The sequence below is a fragment of the Uloborus diversus genome, chromosome 4 (assembly GCF_026930045.1).
Source record: "Uloborus diversus isolate 005 chromosome 4, Udiv.v.3.1, whole genome shotgun sequence".
NCBI classification, from domain to species: domain Eukaryota; kingdom Metazoa; phylum Arthropoda; class Arachnida; order Araneae; family Uloboridae; genus Uloborus; species Uloborus diversus.
In genome coordinates, this window is record NC_072734.1 from 82,715,150 (window position 1) to 82,739,171 (window position 24,022).

The following is a 24,022-nucleotide window of genomic DNA, read 5'->3' on the forward strand; positions in this document are numbered from 1 at the left end:
GCCGACCTATATAACGCAATTCTCTATAAACCACACAACTTTTCTGAAGTAAACAATCGGTTTTGAAGTTTAAAAAATCCTTGTTTTGCTTTGCAAACATAAAAATTGTTAGACTAATTAAATTTTGAAACAGTTTTTCATCTTTCCATCTTTATTCAAAGCTTTTAAATGAAAATTAGTACTCAGAGTAAACAGAAAATACCAGATGGCTCTTTAAAATGCAGCTGTTATCCATGAAGCTAGCAGAAGTGCACGATAATTCACTTTCTTTTGATTGTGAAACACATTTATTTGTGAATAGCTGATTGTAATGTTAGGACTTTAATACTCATTGTCGATAAAACTCATTCTGAAGTGCTAATGTATAGATATATTGTGAATATTTGTTTCAAAATTTGTGAAATGATTTGTATAATGCAAAAACCTATATAATGCAAAAGCTCAAGTCCCAAGATGTGCGCTATAACGGTCGTCTACTGTATACTAGTTCAGACTTGAACAATGTTTATTGAACAACAAGATGTAAATCTAAAAAAAAACAGTCTGTAAATCATAAAATGTACTAAAAATGTAACAATTAATTCCATCTCACATTCAGCTACCAACTGTGGCACACCATGTACTAGGTGCTATTATGTATGAGATGGCTAACTTAAAAAAGATGAAATCTAAACTGCATGACTATTATCAACTAAAGCTTTGATATAAAGCTATAAGTCCATTAGGAAATAAGCTGCTACAAGCTCATGATATTGCAGAGAGGCAAGTGGCACGAACAAGCAAGTTCAAATGCCGACGATGCAACAGCCTACGACGATGAGAGATAAGCAGAAGAGAGTGAACGTAAACCGGAAGCAGTTTAAATGTCCCAAGGTCATTAGCATATCCGAGTCACGTGAACATACACGTCACTGCTATTGCTGAGCACACGTGCCATCAGATTCCTTATAGAAGCTTCAATGTGACATCTTCCACTGCGAAGTTCCACTGAGATGAACGACAGTGAAAACAAACATTCCTTCGATTGATTCAACCAACGCGAATGAGTGCTGATAAGCGTTTTTCCCCCCCAGTCATGCAGAATGATTGATAATACATTGTAAGTTACGAAAAACATACTCTTTTACTATTGTTGTTGTGAGGTGATGAGATAGGAATATTTACTGTTTTTGCTAACAGGCATTTATGCCCGACAGTGATCACAAACTTGCGCCGATGTGCGATACTGAATACCTGCTACTCCAAAATCTATTTTTAAACCCATTTTGCATTGAAGCTGTGCCAAAATACTTTCATTGTCAGAATCTCAACTTTCAAAGGTTTTTTGTTGTTGTTGTTGGTATAGTCATTGATGTATTTTTTTGGAATGTTGCAAGTTTTTCATTAATTCACTATTTTGTAAATATTGGGATAAAAAAAAGAACATTCCCTCGATATTTGGAGAGATTTTAATGTGAATTTTTCTTTTTTTTTTTCAATAAATGGTTGATATCGCTAAAATATTGAGATTGAGCTTTATTCAAGCAAGCAAATGAAATGTTCTTCATCATTACCCTCACAACCAGTTATGTCCATATTTACAAACTATTTTTTGAAATCTTAAGCTTCAATGTATATATATTTGTCTTAGTCTCAACAATTTAAAATTGAAAAAATGGCTGAAAAAAGTTTAGGGTTTATGTGTATAATCATTTTGCATCCATAAACAGGAATTGAAACTTTATCTTTCAAAGAATTTCCCAATATTCTACAAAGAGTGGATGTAATTTTTTTCAAATTATTTTTACCTAACTAAAAATTTATTTTACAGTTTTTTTGAACGATCCCAAATTGCTTATTGTTTTCACTTTACGGTTGAATGATGTCCGTCCTTTGATTTTTGGAACTGGGAATCTGCGAACGCCACCGTACACTGGGCCCTGCAGGTGCTGTTCCTCTGGTGCTGATTCTACACCAGCAGCACTGTCCACCAGAATCCGCTCCTCCTGGATGGTTGTGTCCATATCCTACACACACCACATGTCAACTTTTGCAGAAAAAGTCCCTCTTAAATCAATTCAAACTTTTACTACTAGTCTTGTTTACTTAAATTGTTTACATCTCACAATTCAAGTTGAAGTGCGTGGGTATAGATCATTTTTCAGCCAAGAGCTACATGTGGTATAATTTAACTTCAAGAGATTGGTCATTAGCGTGTGAAATGGCGATCGTTAGACTTGAAAATTCAAAATTTTAGCTAGTGCCCAACCGACTTTTATACTACTTTAATATTAATAGTATACCTACTTTTTCAAGGAGTTACACTTTTTAATGAAAACAATTAGGCAATCTTAAGGAAACTTCATTGAATGCAATGGCATGGATAATAAAATGTTATATCTAGTTTTCCCGCCAAGTATCTGCCAAACTACCATCCTCCCTGTTTTCCTCTTTCATCATAACTCTTTTCGCTAGAATCTACCTCATCACCAACTCCTTACCAGTGAGGATAGATCCTTTAAATAGTTTTCTATTCTGTTTAACGGGTAGCTTTTTCCTCACCAAACAACTACCTCACTTTACAAAGCTTCCGGCCAAACAGCATTGTAAACAGTCTGCAGGCGCAACTCCTCCAGTCCTGAGCACTGTCCCCCGTAGCCACTTCTCCCGGGTCAGTAGCGTTCATATCCTACACACACCACGCTCATACACATACACACTCACGTCTTTACACAAAAACACATATGCCAACGTGCATACACACAGGTCTACGCAAACACACTAGCCTACACATAACAACTATACACGTAATCGCCCAAGATGAGAGGCAGGCTTGGAGGGACAGGAGCCGTTTCTAGAAACAAGTGTGTAGGGTAGTAACCAATGAGTAGGGTCCTATCGCAACTCGTGATTGCGAAAAACTTTATTTGAATTTAAAATTTCAGAATTCAAATTAATTTTTCTTTTTTTAAGTTCAAGACAAAATAGTGTATGGTATCACTAAACAAGTAATGGTGGCAATGAACAAAATAAAAATAATTTCCAAAAGATTAAAAATAAGCCACATCACGTACCAGTAGCGAGAAGTACAAAGCAGTCTTCATACTGGCAGGGGTTATTTTAATCGAGATTTTCACTTCACTTAATGGCTTCTTTTCTCGTATAGAAGATTATTTTACATTTTAACTGCTTATATTAATTATTTGGCGAATTATTTTTCATTTTAATCAAACTTTTTGTCTTGTTCAATATCTTGTTTTGTTTAAAAGTTCATTAAAAAGACAAAATAACGTATGGTATCACGGAATAAAAAAAAACCTGAGCTTAAACTTGGATGCGTTGGAAGATCTACAAAACTGTTGGATCTGTTTTAGTCTTGATTGAATTTCATTTCCTACGACAACTTTTGAATAACTGTTAGATCTATTTCATCCTTGCAATTTCAGTCAGAGATTAACAAACCCTATGAGCTGAGAGTAAGTACATAAGAATTTAGGATAAATTTGTGATTTGCAAACTTTCATTACTCTGGCCCATTATGTCCCTATGGGATGAATTTTTGTATATCTACTCAATGGCCCCCCCAAGAATATGTATACAAAAAATCATTACCATAGCCCTCCCCCCCCACTCAAGGGGGGACTGCGATAGAACCCCGGGAAGGTACAATTTGGGTGGTAAAAACGAGGAGGGAGGGGGAGGGGTCAAATGGCACAAAAGGCACATTAGTAGGGTACAAGGAATGTGTGGGCAAAATTTCAGCTTGATTCCTTTTTTGTCTACCCTGTAACCCTGTCAAAGAAAGTGAAAACTTTTTTGAACAGCAATTTTTTAACTTCCCCCTGATGGTCCTGGTGATCGTATTTTAGTATACATCGTCAGGGGCCACTAGAGATGAAGTATACCAAAAATCAGCTCCGAGGGTCTTCATGGGGATGAGATACAGAGGGGTGAAAACCCCAACTTGTTCTGGTGTGTAAACTGTCCATAGTCGCATTTTTAATTTTTTTTTGCCTTTCATGGTGGTGGATATTTGGCTTTGTTGGTGACTGGCATTTGGTTTTCTTGGCCGCCGGGATAATAATAAACCTATACACAGAAATAAAGGGGAAAAAAGTAATATTTTTGAAAAAATTTATGTAGTGTGAAAAAGTTGGATGTTTACATTCAAATTGTAAAATGTATTCTGTTACATGTATAATTAGTAAACTCGTGAACAGTAACAAAAAAAAATTTCTATTCAGAATACTACCTCAAGAGTTTTTCCTTTGGGGGGGAGGGGACAAAAACAATTTTCCCATTTCATAACCGCTTGCTTGAAAAATTTTTAGTTTTTGAATTTTTATTGAAGCAACTTTATTATTATTGTTGTGACTTATTTATGTTTTCAGATTTATTTTTGCAAGATGTTAAACCTACATTTTTGTTGTTGTTCTTATATTAGGAAAGTGGGCTAAGACAAGGATGCAATGTTCTAATTGAAGCGAATTCATATTCCTTAAAATATACGAATATATGCCACCCATATGCCGATATTTCATAAAATTTGAATTCAACCACCATGAGCACTGCAGCTAAGGTGATGTTTAGTTGATTGGTTAACATGATAATGATTAGATTGTGTGCGCTAGTCTTAGTTTACGTGCAAGAATTTCTATTTCACAAAGTGTAACTTTTACCTTCATGTATGATTTATTTCTTTTGATCTTATTGAAAAAGGAAAAAATGTAACTAACTATTAGCAACGCAAAAATCGTTCCTGATTTTCATTTAAGGGAAAAAAACCCCATGTCGCTTTTTTTTTTCAAGGGGGGGGGGATTGTACTCCATAACAAAGTTGACACAATTGTAAAGCATATGCTCCAAACACTGATGTTTGTGCATGTGTCAGTTATTGTCATAAAAGTGTAATAAAATTTTGTCCCTTTTTGTGACCTATCTTTTTCTAAAGTCACATTCCGACCCTGCATTATATATATTTCCCATTATTGGTTGGGATTTTTGTTATCTAGATTTGTGAGAGTCTACTGCATTGAAATTCAAAATCAGCATTAGCTTTTTTTTGGTATAAAATGTGACTTTGTTTGAATGGACATTCAACAAATGCTTTTGTCTGATGTCCCTTTTTTATGCTACTGTATAAAAAAAATTTTAATGTCAAAGTTCTGTGTTTTGTCATGTTATAAATTTTTATTTTTATAAACTTAAATGATCATCTCCAAATGTGTGTGACTGAAGAATCATATGCTAATGAAAAAACTTAAGTGTATGGGCAAAGAAGTTTTTAATTGAAGTGTTACTTTTAATGTTAAAAAAAAAATTGTTGTGCAAGCAAATTTGTAACGCCAAATCTTTTAAAAATCAGTTTTTCATTTGCATATCATGCTTGTGTTCTTTTAACCATGTTTTTTAATTTTATTACTCATGATAAAATTCATTCAATATGCTTGCTTTCTATTTTAAATTAGGTTTCTCAAGTCATAATTATGATGGATTCTGAAACAAAGAAATGTAGAGGTAAGTTTGAATTTAATCTTCAGTTTATTTTTATTTCTAGTCATGTTCTGTCTGCCTTACCTTTAAATCTGTGTAACATATGTTTTTGAAAAGTATCTTGGGTTTTTTTTTTCCTTTTTTTTACTTCCCTGTACTTAGTACTCAAAGTAATGTATTTGTGTATTGTGGCGTAAATGTTTTCACTTAAATATCTACCCATATTTCCTTTTTTTTCAATCCAGAATGAATATTGAGTTCCCCCCCTCCTCCCCCCCAATTTGTACCTACAATTAACGGTACATGCAGTGGACTTCAGGGTTCCATTTGTGCTTACGAATGTGTGGACATCCAAAATGCCTATTTTTACAGTCCACCAGTTATTTTTGAGTTTTCTTATTTAGTTTGTATGTGCATACTTATATGTAAGTGTATCTGGCTTAAGTCAAAAACGATATGTCGTAGAAAGTTGAAATGTGAAAAGTCTGTGTGGGGCCTATTTGTGCACCTTCCCTTTTGATTAGATTTTAAAGTTCAACAAGCCTACTTTCCCATTATACAATGTTGACTATCTAGTATCTGATCAAAATTCTCAAAAATAGCTAAAATCCCAAATGATTTATACCATATTTTAAAAAATATTTTAAGTCATTTTCTAGAAATCAAATGTGCCTCGCTCATTTAAAGAATTAGATGCGTAAAAAATAAATAAATGAACAAATAAAGTGGCAGCACCTTTTAAACAAAGCAGCAAATACATTTTTTTCCATTAGTTAGATCTTTACCCTCATTAAAAAAGAAAATTAAAATTAATAAGCTTATTAAAATAAATGCATCATATCAAAAAAAAAAATATTGTTTGTTTTTCCCCGTGTTTAAAATTATGAGTTCAATCATCACAATAATTATTTTTTACATAAGTGGAACCAAATAAGGTAGGACCAGTAAAAATTTGAATTTTTTTAAAAACGCTCTTTTTTTGGACCATTCTAATACAGAATCATTATTTAACTTGTTTTGAGTTCTTATAGTGAATAATTTTCAAAAATTCATTTTTTAGTATTGTGAGACTTTTATTTTTTATTTCAATATGTAGGATTTGGATTTTTATCTTTTGAATCGGAAGATAGCACGGATCAAGTATGTGCTTTACATTATGTCAGCATCAATGGCAAGCAGGTATAGTGATTTTTTAATTTGTATAATTGTTTTTCATCCTTTCTAAAAATTCTTAAGACATGATTTGTTTAAATGGTCATACAGTCGTGTAACAAAATTAAAAACTTACTTTGCAATTTTATGATGTTTTCTAAATAAGGATTTTTAGCTATGACATTCTAACTTATTAACCTTTGTTTTCAGTTTTGCTTTCATTTTCAGTAACATTACTGTGATTTTCTGCTACAAAAATAATTTATTGGTAGTTTGAACTATTTCTATAAAATATGTTTTGCCATACACAAGAGAGAGTTACTCTTGCAGTGCAACACATAAATGAATCTCAAATGCCATTAGTTCTTTATCCCTAATCGGGACAGCTGATTTAATATGTAGGTTTTAATGAATAGTAAATTGATATGGAGTAAATTTTTTAATGAGAACTATTGAAGATGTATTTTCTTTTGAAGATTGAATGCAAAAGAGCTCAAGCCAGAGATAATATGAGACGAAATCCTGCTCAGCCACAGCCACACATGAACAATCAGAACTTTTATCAACCTCCATTTGGATCATCTGCCATGGGAACACCTAATTTTCAGAGTAGTAACTGGAATCAGTCTATAGCACAATCGTCATATGTTGAGCCAGGTATTCAAATAATTTTAATTTAGTTTTATAGTTTTCTTTAAAAAGAAAATATATTGTGCAAAAGTTGCTAAATTATTTTGTTTTCTTAACTGTTGTGTAAATACTAAGTGACTCTTCAAAATGGTACCCCAATGTTGAAATGCTGATAAATTACTGGTTCTTTGTAATAGTGAGTATTTTTTTTTTCCAAGGTCTGAACGGTTGTGAAATAAAATCTACTTTGAAACTCTGATGGCACTGCATATAAATGTTTCTCAGCGTCTATAACCTTCTATCACATCAGGTTGCTGCTGTTGGTTCTGATAGTGTAGTGTGCATGTAAACATACAGTAAACTCCCAATCATCTGCAAGCGTCTTATCCACGACCTTTCACACTTTTAAACAGGGTTCGTACGGGTCATGGAAATCCTGGAAAGTCATGGAAAAAAAATAACAGAATTTCAGACCTGGAAAAGTCATGGAAAATTGAAATTTTCATTGAAAGTCATAGAAATTTATTTCAAGTCATGGAAAAATGTCTTGGACAAAGAGAAATGAACGCTAGCTAAAGGGGCTTTAGAAATCTTGAGTGATTTAACAGTATAGCACATAAAAGCTATTGAAAGTGGAAAATTGAACGATCCAAAAATCAAATCTGAATTTTTAAATATCATTGCATCCACTTCTGTCACAGCCACTTGCCATTTTTTGAGATGTGATTTTACTGCCTGGACATCACTTATTTTGAATTTCCTGTTATTTTCAAACACTTCTTATGTTTCATATTCTGTAGTAGCAAAATTTCACGTTCTTAGTTTTGCCACGCCCACTCAAAAAAAAAAAAAGCAATTCAATTGCATGCGAATTTGATTCCATCGCTCGTAAGGACTTTATTATTAAATTTATCAGACTTTATCTTAATTTGTTGAATGTTTTAGAAAATAAAGATCTTAAGTCAGGCAATAGAATACAGAAAAAGAGGAATTCTAATGCTCTAAAACAGTAGTGCCCAACATAAGGCACGCAAAACTAATCCATGTGACCCACTGCTACGTTCAATGTTGGGAATTAAACGTGTTCTGGAATTTCTGAACCTATTAATCTAAATGCATTTGAAAATATGCAAATTTGTAAATATATATATATATATATATATATATATATATATATATATATATATATATATATATATATATATATATATATATTTATATATATACTTTTGAATTAGAAGATTGATTCATTACTGAATGGTTTTTTCAAAAAAGATCTGGTTTAGAAACATAGAGAACTAAACGATGTGGCTTTACTTTAAAGAACCAAAATACTGTCAAGTTACGTGGATAATTAAAGGCACTGTTGACACTAAAAGGTATTTTTTGAAGCAAATTTATTGAAACTTAGTGATGACTCATTCAACCTTTGTCCCATTCAATATCATTATGCCTGTTTTTAAAAAAAAAACATATCAGACATTTAAGCATCATCATATTCGCTTCACTGCATTTTTACTTTACTTAAATTTACATGATGAAGACAAATAAGAATAGTTTAGTTTTTTAAGCGTGCACTTATTTTTTTTCCATTACGAGTAAGTGCTTCAATGAGGCTGTGGCATTCATATAGACGTTTTCCTAATGCTCATTTCCAAATATTACCAAGTTTGAGATTAAATAGTGCTATTCTCTTTGTGTAACAAGGTCATGAAAATTTTCATTGAAGTCATGAAAAAGTCTTGGAAAAGTCATGGAATTTTTTTATTCAAATAGAGTATGAACCCTGTTTAAAAAAAATTGTTCATAAAATGCACACATTTTAAAATAAACAAGTGTAAAATTCGTTTTTAGACATTCCTATTGCTTTCTTGCAATGACATTAAACCTCTCAAGATCACCAAAACCTAACTACTTGAAATTTGATTTTTAAATTGACATTACTTATTGCTTTACATTTTCACTGCTTACTGTTTTTTAGACCTACCCAATTTACTAATTTTTCAATCTCCACTACTTACATACGTAAATGAGTGACCAGACCTGTCTTGGAAAAATTGTGCTCCCCTCCTCTTTCTGTGTTTGAAGTAACCTAGATTGATCTGTAGTTAATCTGCTTGTATGATTTGCTCACAGATGTCTGTAATCTGTTTGCTGTAATGAACAATCCTTTTCAGCTTTTACATATACTGTCATTGTTTAAGCTGTTGTTAAAATGTCTGTGAGTGCTTTTGATCTTTTTAAGCACTCTGTGCATACACTAACAGCGTTTTCACATAATTTGCAGATAATCCACAAATCCGCCTATCCTCAATTGGCATGCAACCCTATTCTGCAGATAATCGTGAGTTTACTGTACTTCGAACAGTAGAATCTCCCCCTAAGTGTGATTATGCTGTCATTTGATTTTTGTATGCTAAGGGGTGCAACGTAGCAGAAATTCATCAATAAACTATCTGCTTGCCCGTTGTTGCACTGGCTACCTAAAGAATAAAAGAGCTGTCCAGTAGTTGATGTTTTTGTAGCTCTCTGGCATCAGTTTTAAAACGTGTTAAGATTAATTACGTGAAACTAAAGCATTAAGACTTAATAAATACCATTAAGCATTAATATAATACCAAGTCATCAGATTCCAATTAAGCTTTAGTTGAAATTCTTAAAAACAATCTTTTTTTTTTCAACTCTGTTGCACTTAAAGAAATCCAAACAATCTTAATTTAATGTGTTCTTTTAACTAAACAGGAAGGAAAAGGAGAGTTATAATTCGAAAACTCACCCATGTGAAGGGAAAAGTCCAACAAAATAAACACAATTAGTCGCACATCCTAAATTTACTGAAGTATGAGGCTGGTAGTAATAAACTTACACAACAATAAATAAATATAACTAAAGAAATATTTTTCATATGCTGAAAAGAGTTAAGAACTTTCGCTGTAAAAAAAAAAAAAAGGGCAGCCAATAAAGAAAGGTTATGCCCAAATAGAGCAACCGATCAACCCGGTTGGTTGTTTTGATGATGTCAGTCCCACTGAAACAATTGTTAAAATGTTATTTGTTAACAGAAATGTAAAATAGCAACAGATATAAATAAAAATCATTGCTTAGAATAAAAGAGAAACAAAGCTAATTTATAATAAATTTCTAAACGAAAAAAAATGTTTTAAAGAGTAGTTTTAGGATTTATATATCCGAATAAAAGATAAATTAAACTAATGAAAAATAAAATTCTAGATGGAAACGTTTTAAGATTTGGACAGCAACCAAAAAAATCCCTTTTAAAACAATTATTAGAATTTTATTTGCTTACTCATATGCAAAATGGCAACAGGAAAGAAATAAAAATGCCTGAATAACATAATGTTAATCAACGTTTTAATTAATATCTCCGCTGATTGAAGTCGTACAATTACTGGTTTTATTGCTTTCTCTGGAAAATTTGAAATCAATCGGTACCTTGTTCGGCTTTCAACTCACAGCAGTTCTCGAGAAAATCAAGCTTCAGACTTTCAGACAGACGCGAACAGATTTTAATAATATAGATGAGCAATAGGAAAAGTTTCAGTAACACATGGAAATGTCACTGAAACTTTGAAGAAGGACGTACAGATGTTCATAATACATGCCGGCTAACCATCACTGCTGAAACTTTGATCCTTATGATTTCCATTTTTTTTGCTCATATGAAAATCTGGGTCAGAGGACAAAAATTTGTCTCAGACGATCGACTAACTGCCTACAAGGCTAACTGGCTGCCTTCTTTGACTTGGGTTGGGAAAGTTGATGCCACATTACCTCAAATATATCAGTTAACTGTGACTATGAAGAGAAGAAGCTGGATGATAAATCTAAATATTTCCAACAAAGCAGTTTTCATTTTCACTGTAGTTTCCTTCTACACTCAGATAGGATCTTGAAAAAAGTAATCCATGTACAGATGTGTCATTCTCCAAATTTCACATTTTACCTTTAATCTTCGGCCTCCGGAGAAACTTCTCTGCTTTTTAAGAAAAGAAAATCACTATACTTTATGATTGTTAGAAATACGGCATAACCTTTGGGATAGCCTGAGGACCCTTGAATTGGGAAGGGCTGCTACAAATCAAGGTGGACCCCTTCTCTGTTTGGTGGCTAGGCCCCCTCCACCCCTAAAACTTTGCCAAATTTAAACAACTCGGATTCTGAGCCAGGCCCGTGCAAGGAAAGGCCTTTAGTTTCCAACTAGGCTGATCTCTCGTCGGCCCTGTGATTGGGAACAAAAAGCTTTCCTGATGGCCCAAAGTACACTCCTAGAACAAACAGGGACGTTCACATTCCGCAATCTGTTCTCGTGGTGCTTTGTACCATTGCAAAAACCATTGCCATGCATTCCATCAGCGAGCATCGTTTATATTCTGTTGGATATGCCCTTCGAAAGTGCGCATCTTAATAAGCTTTCTTGTGACATCATTTACTGCAAAGATTGAGAGCTGGTGATAATGGATGAATTTCAAGCTGGTCACCTAATTGCTCTTTCTCTTCTTTTGAAACAAAATGAAATCACTGCATTCCATCAGCAAGCAGCGTTTATTTTGCTTTTTTTACATGTGATGCTAGCATATGCGTTTGAGTTATAGAATTTTGTGCTGTGTATTATTTGCAATTATTTAAATGTTAAGTGTAATTTCTTTTCAGTTTTTTTTTTCCCTTACGTAGTTTAGTTTTTCGAAATACAGGTCTTTTTTCATCCCTCACTCTTTTATGATTTGCTCCATCAATATATAATTCTTCATAAGAAAATATAAAGTTATAAAATGCAAGAAAATGTTTTTGGGACAGTCATTAAGTTTTAGAAAGATGATTGTGTTTTGCAACATTAAAATCAAATTTTATTTACAGGAAATGCTTTTAATGGTTATCAGAATTATGCCCCTCCTGCTGCTGCTCCTAGTGCAAATATTTATGGCCAAACCATGCCTTCTTATAATAGCATGCCTGCTTCACAGTATTCTGTACCTCCCTACTCAAGTTATGGTAGTTTATTTTTTTATTTACAACAGTTTATTTGCAAATACTGAACTTGCAATTCTCTATATTTAAAAATGCTGTTCTTGAAAGAAGACTGTGTGTAAATACTTTGAAAATATAGATTAATATCCTAAACTTGTAGTAGACTTCACAAAAAAGATTCACAAATTAAAAGAAAATGCAAAAGTGCGAGTTAACTTTTAAAAGACCTAAATGATGCATTTGCAAAGGAAATGCAATGATCTGACTTATTAGCATGAGTAGGGATTTCCAAAAACAGCTGTCCACATTACAAATTTCTTTTTGACCAATACCTTCTCTGAAATATCCCGCTTTACACCCAGTAAGGATCCAATCCAAAATTCTACTTGCTATGATCTGCCTCTTTTCTTTTTTGTAGGGAACTTTCTTATTGCAGTTTTAAAGTAAACGGAATGAGGGATGTTCTTGGTTAATGTGAATGCACCAATATTGCAAATGAGGATGTGATGAAAGTGTGCAACAAACAGCAGCTGCCGACTCATTTCCCCTTTGTCACATAATGCTATTTCATAAACTGTCTTTTATTGAAAAGTTTCCCATGCTAAAGAGTTTTTTTTTTTCTTGTCACTGCATGGTTTAATAAAATAGGAGATAGAGGATTTTTGATCTTTAATTTAAAGGCAAAAAATAAATGATCGTAAAAGTTGTACAATTTCATTTAACATGTGCTAAACTTTTGGCAGTACAATATTTAAAAAGCACACATGTAAGCAAAATCCAATGATAATTTTCAAACACTATTTTAAAGGCAAGAGCAATTAAACTTTGGTTTTCACAGTCATTTTTTCGCACTACTGAATATTAGTATAAATAAGTTTCCGTAATTATTTCCTGCAAGACAGGAAAATCTATCAGGGTTCGTATGCTCCTTCAAAACTCCTCCAATACTCCTACATTTAGGAAATTTTTTTGAAGGGCCCTTCAAACTCCTTCATTTTGGTTTGAACTCCTTCAAAACTCCTTCTTTCTTTGTTCAAAACTACATAGTCTTCCTCTATGACAGTAGCTTGAAATACTTTGGTTGACAACTTAACTGTGCTACAAGAGCGAAAAAAGTGATTTTAATGTAGTGATTTCGTATATTTATTTTATTTTATTTTTTCATAAAGATGTGATTGAAAAATTGATCATAGAAGTTATAAAAGTTGAAGGTGAAAATATTTGAAAATATTATTAGTTGACTAAGGCATTTCATAAATGAAGTAAACCATGCTTAAATGGTGCTCGGCTATTTTTTCAAGTATTATGATTATTGCTTTTCCATCCACCCCACTCTCAGCTGCAATAGGCAGTTTGTCTAATTATTATTTAAATATTTAAAAATATATAAGCAGATGTACTATAAGTGATTGTGTTAAGAAACAATTTTTTAGCAAATCACAGTTATGATATTGAGTCATCCACAATTGGTGTCATGACTTGAGAGGGAGACGGGTTTGTGAAATTGTGACAAGGGGAAGAGAGAAGGTGACAAAAAATAACATCTAGTTATTACAACAATATGTTTATAAAAATATGACGTGACAAGAGGAGTGGTAAGATAAAGTGTGATACTTTGTGACAAAGGGGAAGAGGGTCAAACATGTTGAAAAAAAAGTGCGACATCATTTAAGGACAGCCCATTAGTACTCCTTCAAAATCTCATTTTACTCCTTCAAAACTCCTCCAAAACTCCTTCATTTTATTTCTGAAATTGAGTACGAACCCTGTGGGGGGGGATGCTAAACATTTTAACAATGATTTAAGAGTAACCAAGTACATAATATGCATATATCTTTTCTGTCCATCTATGTTTAATCTGAGTATTACATTCTTAATTTACATTAACAGCAAGAATATCACAGGAGCTCATAAAAGATTAAAATCAGCTGATTGTAGTACTTCCAAAAAGCTTGGGAAACCCCTTCTTTAGCAGCAGATTGATAACATACGCATATACATGCTTACATTTTAGATTTAACATAAGCATGATTGACAACATGATATAAAAGTTTTTAATTTTGGCTTACCTTTTTTAATCCAAACTTCACTTGTAATTTACACAGTCTAGATTTATTCCATCTGAAAATTACAAATTAAGCACTTGCAAATAAGGTTTTGACCATAATCACAGTATCTGCAAATAAACTGTATTATTTCTTCCCCATTGATTTGCAACTTTTTTTTTTTTTTTGTATTTGTTTCTTGTTTTGTCAAACTAGTATCTTCAAAATTGATGTGTTTTTGATTTCTTGATTCATTCCAAATTTCTTATGGAGTTATTTTTATCTGGTACGGTTTGTGAATGTCTTGCTGAAACTGCTGTTGCCTTTTTTTCTTTTTTCGAAATGAATTTCAATCATGTAGTAACAGTTTTCGTTATCAGAAAAACTAGTAAAAGTGACTGATCAAATGAAAATGAAATACATCAGATATTAAACAAATCTAAAATTTACACTGACTTTCTGACACATGCAAATTACGCAAGAACATGATAGGATACGATAAATTAAATAGCTTATGCACCCTCTCTCATCTGGCAGGGTTGCTCATTCAGTAAAACCTCAATAAAGCGTTCCATGAAAACCTTCTATGGTACATTTGATTTAAATTATTTGGTAGATTATTTTGTATCTTTAATGTCATAGTTTATTTATTATTATTTTTATTTTTTTTTTAGCATTTTTTCGTAACTTTTAGTCTTATTTAATGGATTGCTTTGTTTAAAAGCAATGCATTATTTTTTTTTATTTCAGCAATATTAGTTTTGGCAAGATTTAATGAGCAAATAAATGCTTTGTTTTGACCAGTTTTTTGCAAAACATTTTGAAAATGAGCCAAATTTTCCATGTTATGATTATTTTTCCGAAATATCTTTTCCGAAATTAGAAAGATAGGATTTAAAGAGCTCAAATAATGCCATAATTTTGTTTAGGAAAATTCGTTAATTTAAATAGTTTTTAGCCTTGACCGTAGGTTTTTGCGGTTTATAAAAAGAGTACAAATTCTTTGCCATTACAATTTATCTTTTCACCTTAATAAAATTTGAGGCAGTGAGAAGCAAAGGGACAAAATTAAAAATTTGGAGTTAACCAGTCTCCTCTGTCTTGGTGCAAAAGATAGTGAAGTACTAGTAGCTCTGGGAAGTGCTGCTATACAGCATGATTTAGAAAAAAAATTCAAAGAAATGTAGGACCTAATCTTTAAACGCATTTTACTCAAAACTTGAAAATGTCCACTTACCTCCCTTTGCTTTTTACTGCCTCATATGATGTGCAAAATAAAAACTTCAAAAATATTTATATGCTATGATTCATTAAGAATTTGGATTTAATTTTTTTTTTTAAATAAGCCTATTTATACAACAAACTTTGCTAAGCACTTTTTTACATATAAAGTTATATGCTTCTTGATATAATAGTATTCCGTTTTAAAATGTAAAAAGTAAATTAGCGGTACATAACTGTGTAAATCTTGTACTCCAAATTTCACGGTAAGAAACAGATTTTATAAATCATTAAAATGAAACCAAATATTTTTAAGTTTTACTAATGTTTATAGTTTTTATAACATATAATAAGCATATTATGCTTAATTAAGCAATTTTTTATTAAAATTTTCTTTAGTTTGATTTTACTTAATTTTAACATTAAATGGTTTGAGAAAATTTCTTTTAAATGCAATGCTATATTTGATCCTTAAAGAACCAATTCTAAAAAGTTGTAAATTGGTGAAAAAGTAATTACTACATTAATTTTGTAATGGTGTTTTAAAAACATATTTTATTAATTAAATTGGCTATTTTGTTCATTAACATGGATGTACTCAGTATCTATCCATATCATTTAATCTCACAATAAAATTTATTTTATAAGGTTCTCAGCAGACAAACATTCCTTCACAGTCTACCTATGATTATGCTCATCAACCTATGAATAATATGTCTCAGCCATCTACCCCATCATATTCCCAAAATTTTTCTACATTCCCTGGAGCAAAGAATTCATCTCCAGCTATGCGTGGCCGCCCATATGGTAATGGACTTTATTGCATACCTTATTTACTAATTAATGTATATTAATTATTGATTAATTTCAATAATTGAAATGGAATTATTACAAACTATTAGCCCTTCCTTTAACAATATATTTGACACCTAGAAAGCTCTCAGTTTTTCGTTTTTTACTATGCTGAAACTTTATTGTACCCTTCAAAATAAATACAGTGAACTCCGAATTTTCGTTTTCTGTCAGACCATTGATATAAAACATACCAAGTGGGAAAACGTAAAATCAAAGATGGGACTAAAAATCTAAATATATTGTTCAATAATTTAATCTAAGCCAGTGAATTAATGGACAAAATGTGAAAAATTGGCTTGTATTTTGTTTTTAGATACAATTTCATTTATAGTAAATTCTGTACTAAAAATGTTTGTAAATTTGCTTCTTGGTTAACATTTGCAAGTAAAAATTATTTCAGAGTTTTTATTCTTTGAACGACTTGATTAGCTGTGGGGACATTATCCAATACTCTCTTCGTCTTCATCACTATCACCAGAAGCAGGTATTATCGGATATTGAAGGAAATCGTGACTTGATGAAATGATACATGCGTCATCGTCTTCTGAAAGATTTTCAAGAAGAGTGTTAGCAGCTCTGATCCTCAATTGTTGTGAAGGAAGATGGGATGATCGGAGGAAAACCTTCTTACTTTTTCCCCCTCTTGCTTTTAAAGATTTTCAAGACTGCTTCTAACAACTATAAAACGAATTTATCTTGAAAAGAACAAAAAGAAAAAAAGTCTAAAAAAAAAGAAGGAAGTCTTGATCTTGTAGATGAAAATTTATTTTGATTTGTTAGTAGAAAAATGTATTAAGCAGAATTTCTCAAAAAAGGACACTGTAAAATCCGCTATATGTTTAGATTATCAGTCTATCGCTTTTCAGTTACCAGCAGAAAATGGTGTCGGAAGCAAGATAACCTATGAAATGGACAACATAAAATGGGAGTTCCACTGTATTAGATTGTTTTTCATTGTTTTAAATTGAAACTTTAATATTATTTCTGACACAACTTTTCACAAGTGTGAAAGAACAATCACTTATTGGTCTTCATTCAAGTTTATTATGATGCAATTAAACATAAAGGTGATACTTTGTTTAAATCAGTCCCCAAATTTGGCAGTTTGTAAAAATGGCAAGAAATAAATAACACATTTGTCTCTTGAAGACACAAAAAGCACATAAGAAGGAAAAAATAACAGGTACAAGAAATGGAAATTCCAGACAAAATAAAAACTTTTTGAATTGAAGAGGACTAAACCTTGCTCACTAAGTTTTAAAAGGAGTAAAAGTGATAGAGATTTAAGAACTAAGGTAGAAGTGGGAAAATATTCAACTAAATACACCCTGTACTAGAAATATAGACCTAAAAAACAAATTATAGTAAAAATACAAATGGGGAGCATTTATATTTCATGTGTGTGTGATAATAAACAGTACATGAAAAGCAAGTTAGGGGGAATATATTAGAAAAAACATGAGTTAAATTGATTTAGATTAAGCAGAATATTGGGTGTCCCATAACTGTAGACAATTTTTAATTTAAAAATAATGGTTTAGGTTTAGAAACAGTTACAAACAAGAAAATTTAATTGTGTTTCTGTTACTTCTAACTTTTTAAACACGCAGTTTTCCAAACAAAGCGTTAAGTTTTATATTATCTATGGGGAGAGTTCATACCATGCTTGTTCCATTTGTGCTTAGACGCCCTGGGCTGAAAGTATTGGTTCCCATTTTCATATTATTCTTGAGTAGATATTGCCACATGTTTTTCGTTAGATTTAAGTCCGGACTAAGCAATATCCAGTCCATGACAGTGATATTATTCATATTGTACTACAGTAAAACCCTTCTAATGCGGACACTAACGGGACAAATTTTTTTGTTCACAATAGAGGAGTGTCTGCAGGACAGGGGTTTAATAATGTTATTGGCATTGGAATCGGGGAATTAAAAAATGCCCATATAAGAGGGGTGTCCGTTAGGAGGGGTTTTACTGTATGTGTTTATTGAGTTAGATTAGACTTATTAGTAGGCACTTTGTCCAGCTGAAGCACACAGTTTGGTCCATACCAGCAAATACTGCACCAGAATAAAATGGTCCTCTAGTATTTGTTAACAGTCGTAAAAGTTAATTTTTTTTACTACAAATTGCGAAAAATGTTTCTCCATTGAACCCAAAACCATCACATAACTCTTAAGTTGAAACCGTGCAAAGAAAATAATGTCCAGTGGTGACAAATGGCTGTCAACAATAGTTTGTGACAAGAAAACGTGAAACTTGGATTGGTTTAATGGACATAAGTTTTTCTGACATGATTTAGAAAGCGGACAAAGAAGTTTTTCCACTAAACAGCAAGGTGGAGGGTCAGAAATGACTTTTTGGTAGACAATGGTGGGTTTGAATTCATTTGAACAAACATGTTATTTTTTGCAAAAATGTAGCTCAAAAGTAAACTTCCTTGACTGTCAGCAAATATTAGAGGACCATTTTTTTTCTAACAGGGGATTTACGGGGAGGACCAATTTGTTTATTTCCTCAAGACAAAACATCGTCTCGTTTGGAAAAACCACACGTTTGGAGTAATTAGATGCCATAGAAACGCAATTAAATTATAACATTTGTAACCGTGTTTCACAACCTTAAATATAATTTATACATTAAAAATTGTCTATAATTTTGGGACATGCTATTTTCTGTTTTCTAATAAATTAATCCTAATTAGTGTTTCACACACTGTTTATCATTCTACACATATGAAATTAAAATCACCCCCATTTGTATTTTTACTGGGTATTGTATATTATGCTTGTGTCTATATTTTTAGGACAGCGTGTATAACTAAATGTACCTAGTTAAAGCCAAACAAAACAAGCCATGCTGAAAGTATTGAAATGATTTTGATCAATCTGAAATAAGTTTGACCAATCCCTTCGGGAAACAAGTACAAGTTTGAATTTAAAGTGCTCATATGTGCAAAAACTAAGGTTAATCGACCAATCCCTTTGACAGAACCCAAAATACCTTCACACCTCTTTCTGACTAAGATTGGGGCAGGTAGGAGTCCACCACAGACGGGCAGTTTGAGATTAAAAGAATTAAAACATATATCCTCTTTTTAAAGCTTATAAAATCTGATGCAATTTGGAAAATGATTTAACTTTTCCTGTAGAAAAAAGCAACGTAGAGAATTTTTTTCTTTCACTCCAGGTTAAGAATGACATTTATTTCAAGTTATATTTATTTGTTTAAGTTAACTTTCTATGCCACCAAATAAAATAATAATAATTTAGTTTTATTTTAGATTAATAAATAAAAAATCCAGTTTATCCGCTCAGTTTAAAATTTTAAGACTCTGTATTTAAATTGTGATCTGAGCTTTTCACACAGATTGATAAAATTATCTAATCCTAATCCTGAATTTTTAATTTTTTAAAACTAATCATGAATTCACTTTTAATTTAGTACCATTTCAATAAGTACCATCGGTTTATTTTGTCTGATGTAATCTCAAATATTGCATAGCCAAAAAAATACTTTTCTTCTTTTAGTACTTCAGAACAGACATCGGAATGTGAGAATTGTTGGACTTTTCCTTCTTCCAACTGTCTCTGCAATTTTTCCTGCAGTGAAAACTTTTCTGCTGTTACTACCTGACAGTGTCACATGTGGTTTTCTCTCATCCAAATATGATTAATGCTATGAAACTAAATGTTAAATCACCTATTAAATTTTTTTAAGGAAAAATCAGGCATTACCCCACCCTCTGGAATTTGAATATGAACCATAAATAATATTTGTAAATAAATTTTTCTTACATTATGCATGGAAAATTTATTTCTTAATTCATTTATTTTCAATTGCACTTCAGTTTAGATACTGTTAAATCCATATTTCAATAATTTTTGTTCCCAAACCTTGAGAGAGGCATGAAAAACTCATAGTTTAAGATTGTAAAATTTTATTCTTGTAGATTCAAATGCTGGTTACTCTCAAGAACCGTATGGATCTGCTAAAATGTATGATGACTTTTCATCTAAAGTTCCAACCAAAGGTATGTTTTTGAATCAAATTTGTAAAATTGAAAATATTTAATGTAAATGCAGGTAGATTTTTATTTCTAATTTTGTATGTGTTTTACAAAGTTTTGTCTATATTTGTGTGCTCTAAAAACAGAACTGTTTCATGTTTAATTCCAATGCTATTTTTTTCTATTAAAATCTTTAAGAAATGAGAAAAATGTTTTTTTGACAAGAAAAGGTTTGAAATGCTTGCTTAACGAGTACTCAGTGTTTCACTGTCACGTAAGTCAAAAAAAAAAAAAAAAGTAACAAAATTGAAAATCAATCCCCCCAAAAAAAACTGGAAATTTACACATGAATCCTGAAATTTTCTGTATGAGATTTCGCAGGAACTTAAGAAGTTTTTTAAATGACGGAGAAATAAAAGTTTAAATTCTCCAAGTTTTCATTTCATACGTATTTCAAATGAGTGTTAGATTTCATACATTTAAAGAAGTTTTATTCTAAGCTTTGCATTTAAGATTGCTTCAGTACCTTTACTAATAATAAAGCTGAAAGTTTGGATCTCTCTCTGTTAGGATCTCTGTGACGCACATAGCGCCTAGACCCTTCGACCGATTTTCATGAACTTTGGCACAAAATTAGTTTGTAGCATGGGGGTGTGCACCTCGAAGCAATTTCTTAAAAATTTGATTTTGTTCTTTTTCTATTCCAATTTTAAGAACAATTTCCCGACCAAAGTTATCATAAGATGGACGAGTAAATTACCAAGTTATAACGTGGAACCGTAACATGGGCAAGTCAATTGACAAAAAATTCACCATACATTATTTGTAAATATACAGGCGAACCAAAAGACTTTTAATTTTCCACTACCGGCAAAGCCGTGCAGGTACCACTAGTTGAAAATAAAACATCTGCAATTTTTCGAACAGTTGTTAATGTATTTAAATAGTTGCATCATACACATTTTCATCTGTTTTCTTTTTTCAGAGTTTTAAAGTTTTTAATTTTACTGAATAATAAATTTAGGTTCTAGTTTTAGTCACTAAAAATAGTCACTAAAAAACCTTTGAGTTTCTGTAGAAGTTCCAAACTTTTTCTCCGTAATTATCCAATTATCTTAAAACCTGTTAGTTTGTGACCTATGTTTGAAAGTAAGTATCAAACAATATTCCGTGAAAAAATATCATTGCATTCGGTTGTGAAGATATCAATGTAATAATTGACAATGAAATAGGATTGCTGCATCTCTCACTGAAGCTCACCATATTGTTGTCGTGTTTTTCCGCACTGTTAAACTCCTGATAATCATTTTGGAAAGTTAAGATGTTCAGGATGTCTTCATGTCACATGTTGTAGCTTTAGAAAACACTTTGTTTTCGAAGTACAATTTCATTTGTACATTATTTTTCGAAAAATATCTTAAGTGCATTGCTGATGCATTATAATGAATTTTAATGTTTTTTTTTCTGATAACAAGATTATTGTGTAAATTTAAAAAAAAAAAATCCTATTGAATATGAAAATTTCTTCACTTGAAAATGATGAAAAATTTCAAGATACCTTCAAATATAAACATGTTCATATTTATTAAAACCTAATCAAAAGTCAAATTACTTTATACTTTCTAACATAAATTATAAAGAAAATACTGAGTTATTTGAAAGAATTTTAGTTAAAGCATAGCAATTTGCTCAAATTTCAATAGTATGGAGAAAAGTGATGCAATTTCTTGAAGAATTCCATGTTTCCTGCACCACTGAACTGAACATTTTTCTTCTTTACATTTAAAATTGCACATCTTGGTTTTATAATATTGAAGCATAATATTTTTAGCTAGTCTTAATGCTTTCATTTGTACATAGACAGTAGGAAAATGTAATTTCAGCGCATTACAGCAAATATGCAGCATCCTTTAAGCCTCTACTTTTATTTCTTTTATATCCTAAGCAGTGGCTACAAAAAAAAAAAAAAAAAAGTAAAATCTGTGACCTACTTCCCCCAATTAATTCTAATTTGAATTCCGAAACTTTGAATTCAAATTATGTTTTTCGCAATCACGAGTTGCGACAAGACTCTAATTAGAGTTATTGTTTCTAGAAACGCCCCCCCCCCAAGCATGTCCCTCCTCCTGGGTGGTTACGTGTGTATAGTTGTGTGTGTAGGCTTACGTGTGTGCACGTAGGCGTGTGTATGTGTGTAAAGGCGTGCGCACATAGGGGAGTGTATATGAGCATGCGTGTGTAGGACATGGACGCCACCTCCCAGCAAAAGTGGATTCCGGTGGACAGTGCTCAGGACCAGCCGCGCCGCCGCCGGTGGACGGTGGTGCTGCAGCCCTGGTCCAAGCTGAAAAAGGAATCGTAACGTCAAGGACAGTCAAATGAAGGCAATAAGCAATCGTGATTGCTCAAAAAAAAAAAAAACATGCTTAGTAATTACTTTCAGTTATCATTAACAAAAATATTTTTGCTGTCCAGTATAGTCATGTACTTTGTATTACTTGGTATACTTCTTTAGAAAATTTGAAGCAAAATGTGTCAGAAATTTAACTTGTTAGCCAAAATAGAAATTGAGAAACTATTTTGGTAAGGCTAAATATAAACCACATACCAGAAACGATGGTTACATAATTATGATTTTTAAACTATTTCATCTTTAACATTTTGTTTATATTTGAAAAGCTGTTAGTTTAAGCATCAAAAATCACTTAAAATATCGTTGTCTGAATTGAGAATATTTTGCATTTGAAGGGCTCAGGGCAAGAATGTGATATGCCACATGATGTGAATTTTCAGTAAGCCAATTTCCAAGTTATGAAAAATATTTGTAGAATTTTTCAAAGGTATATTATGCATTCTATATTCTGCAATACTAAACCAGATATGTTTTTCTCTAAATGATATAATCCATCGTCACGTTTATTTCCAGTTTTAGTTATAAGAAACAAAAATTTTGATCAAAAGGTCACTCCTTGTAGCTTGTCACATTTCTGACTTGAGCCCTTCATTTTTGTATTTTAGTTTATTTTCTTTAAAAGAGGGGTTGCTTAATTTCTTCTTCTTTTTAAATACTTTTAGGCCCAAGTTATGACAATGCAGTTCCTTCATTTCCCAAATCTCAAGGATATCATCCATATAGACGTTGAATGGTTATTCGTATATCTATTATGATGCATATTATTTGAATATGTTTCTTTTAATAAAGTTTATTATATTTAAATAATTGCTTTTAATCAGCATGAGATATCAATGTTGTTCCACTCTTGTTCTATTTGTATCAAATGATGCATTTTTTGTTTCACTCAAGGAATCTAAAAAACCTTTTCCAAAATTAAAGTGACAGTCGGTTTTCATGCTGATCCTCTTTTTTAAATAAATTAGTTTTCTATTAAATGGTATGAACTTATTGAAAAGAAAAATAAGAACAAGCTATATATATTTTAAGAATGTCTTTACAAAACATTCTTATTTTGTCTGGCCTGGATAATACATTTTATTGTTTTCAAAAACTTACTGATTTAGGGCATTTATACAAAATTTATTCTTTACAGTACTCTTTATGCTTAGGATTTTTTGAACATCCTAAACAAATATCAATGTAATAATTTTGAAATTATATTTTTCAAATTGGAAATAAATAAAAAGGTTTTCA

General features: G+C 31.7%; 1 protein-coding gene across 2 annotated transcripts in view; it reads left to right on the top strand.

Moving 5' to 3' along the window:
• Window positions 1–24,022, top strand: part of LOC129220112 (heterogeneous nuclear ribonucleoprotein 27C-like) — a 53,867-nt gene extending 29,845 nt beyond the window's left edge. Inside the window, exons 6-12 of one of the 2 annotated variants that reach the window (XM_054854452.1) lie at window positions 5,448–5,496; window positions 6,569–6,651; window positions 7,101–7,281; window positions 12,130–12,264; window positions 16,155–16,313; window positions 20,317–20,397; window positions 23,449–24,022. In XM_054854452.1, the coding sequence (XP_054710427.1) occupies window positions 5,448–5,496; window positions 6,569–6,651; window positions 7,101–7,281; window positions 12,130–12,264; window positions 16,155–16,313; window positions 20,317–20,397; window positions 23,449–23,516 (756 nt within the window). In that variant the 3' untranslated portion in view covers window positions 23,517–24,022. The remainder of the gene's footprint in view (window positions 1–5,447; window positions 5,497–6,568; window positions 6,652–7,100; window positions 7,282–12,129; window positions 12,265–16,154; window positions 16,314–20,316; window positions 20,398–23,448) is intronic. The other variant, XM_054854454.1, reaches the window with a different exon arrangement.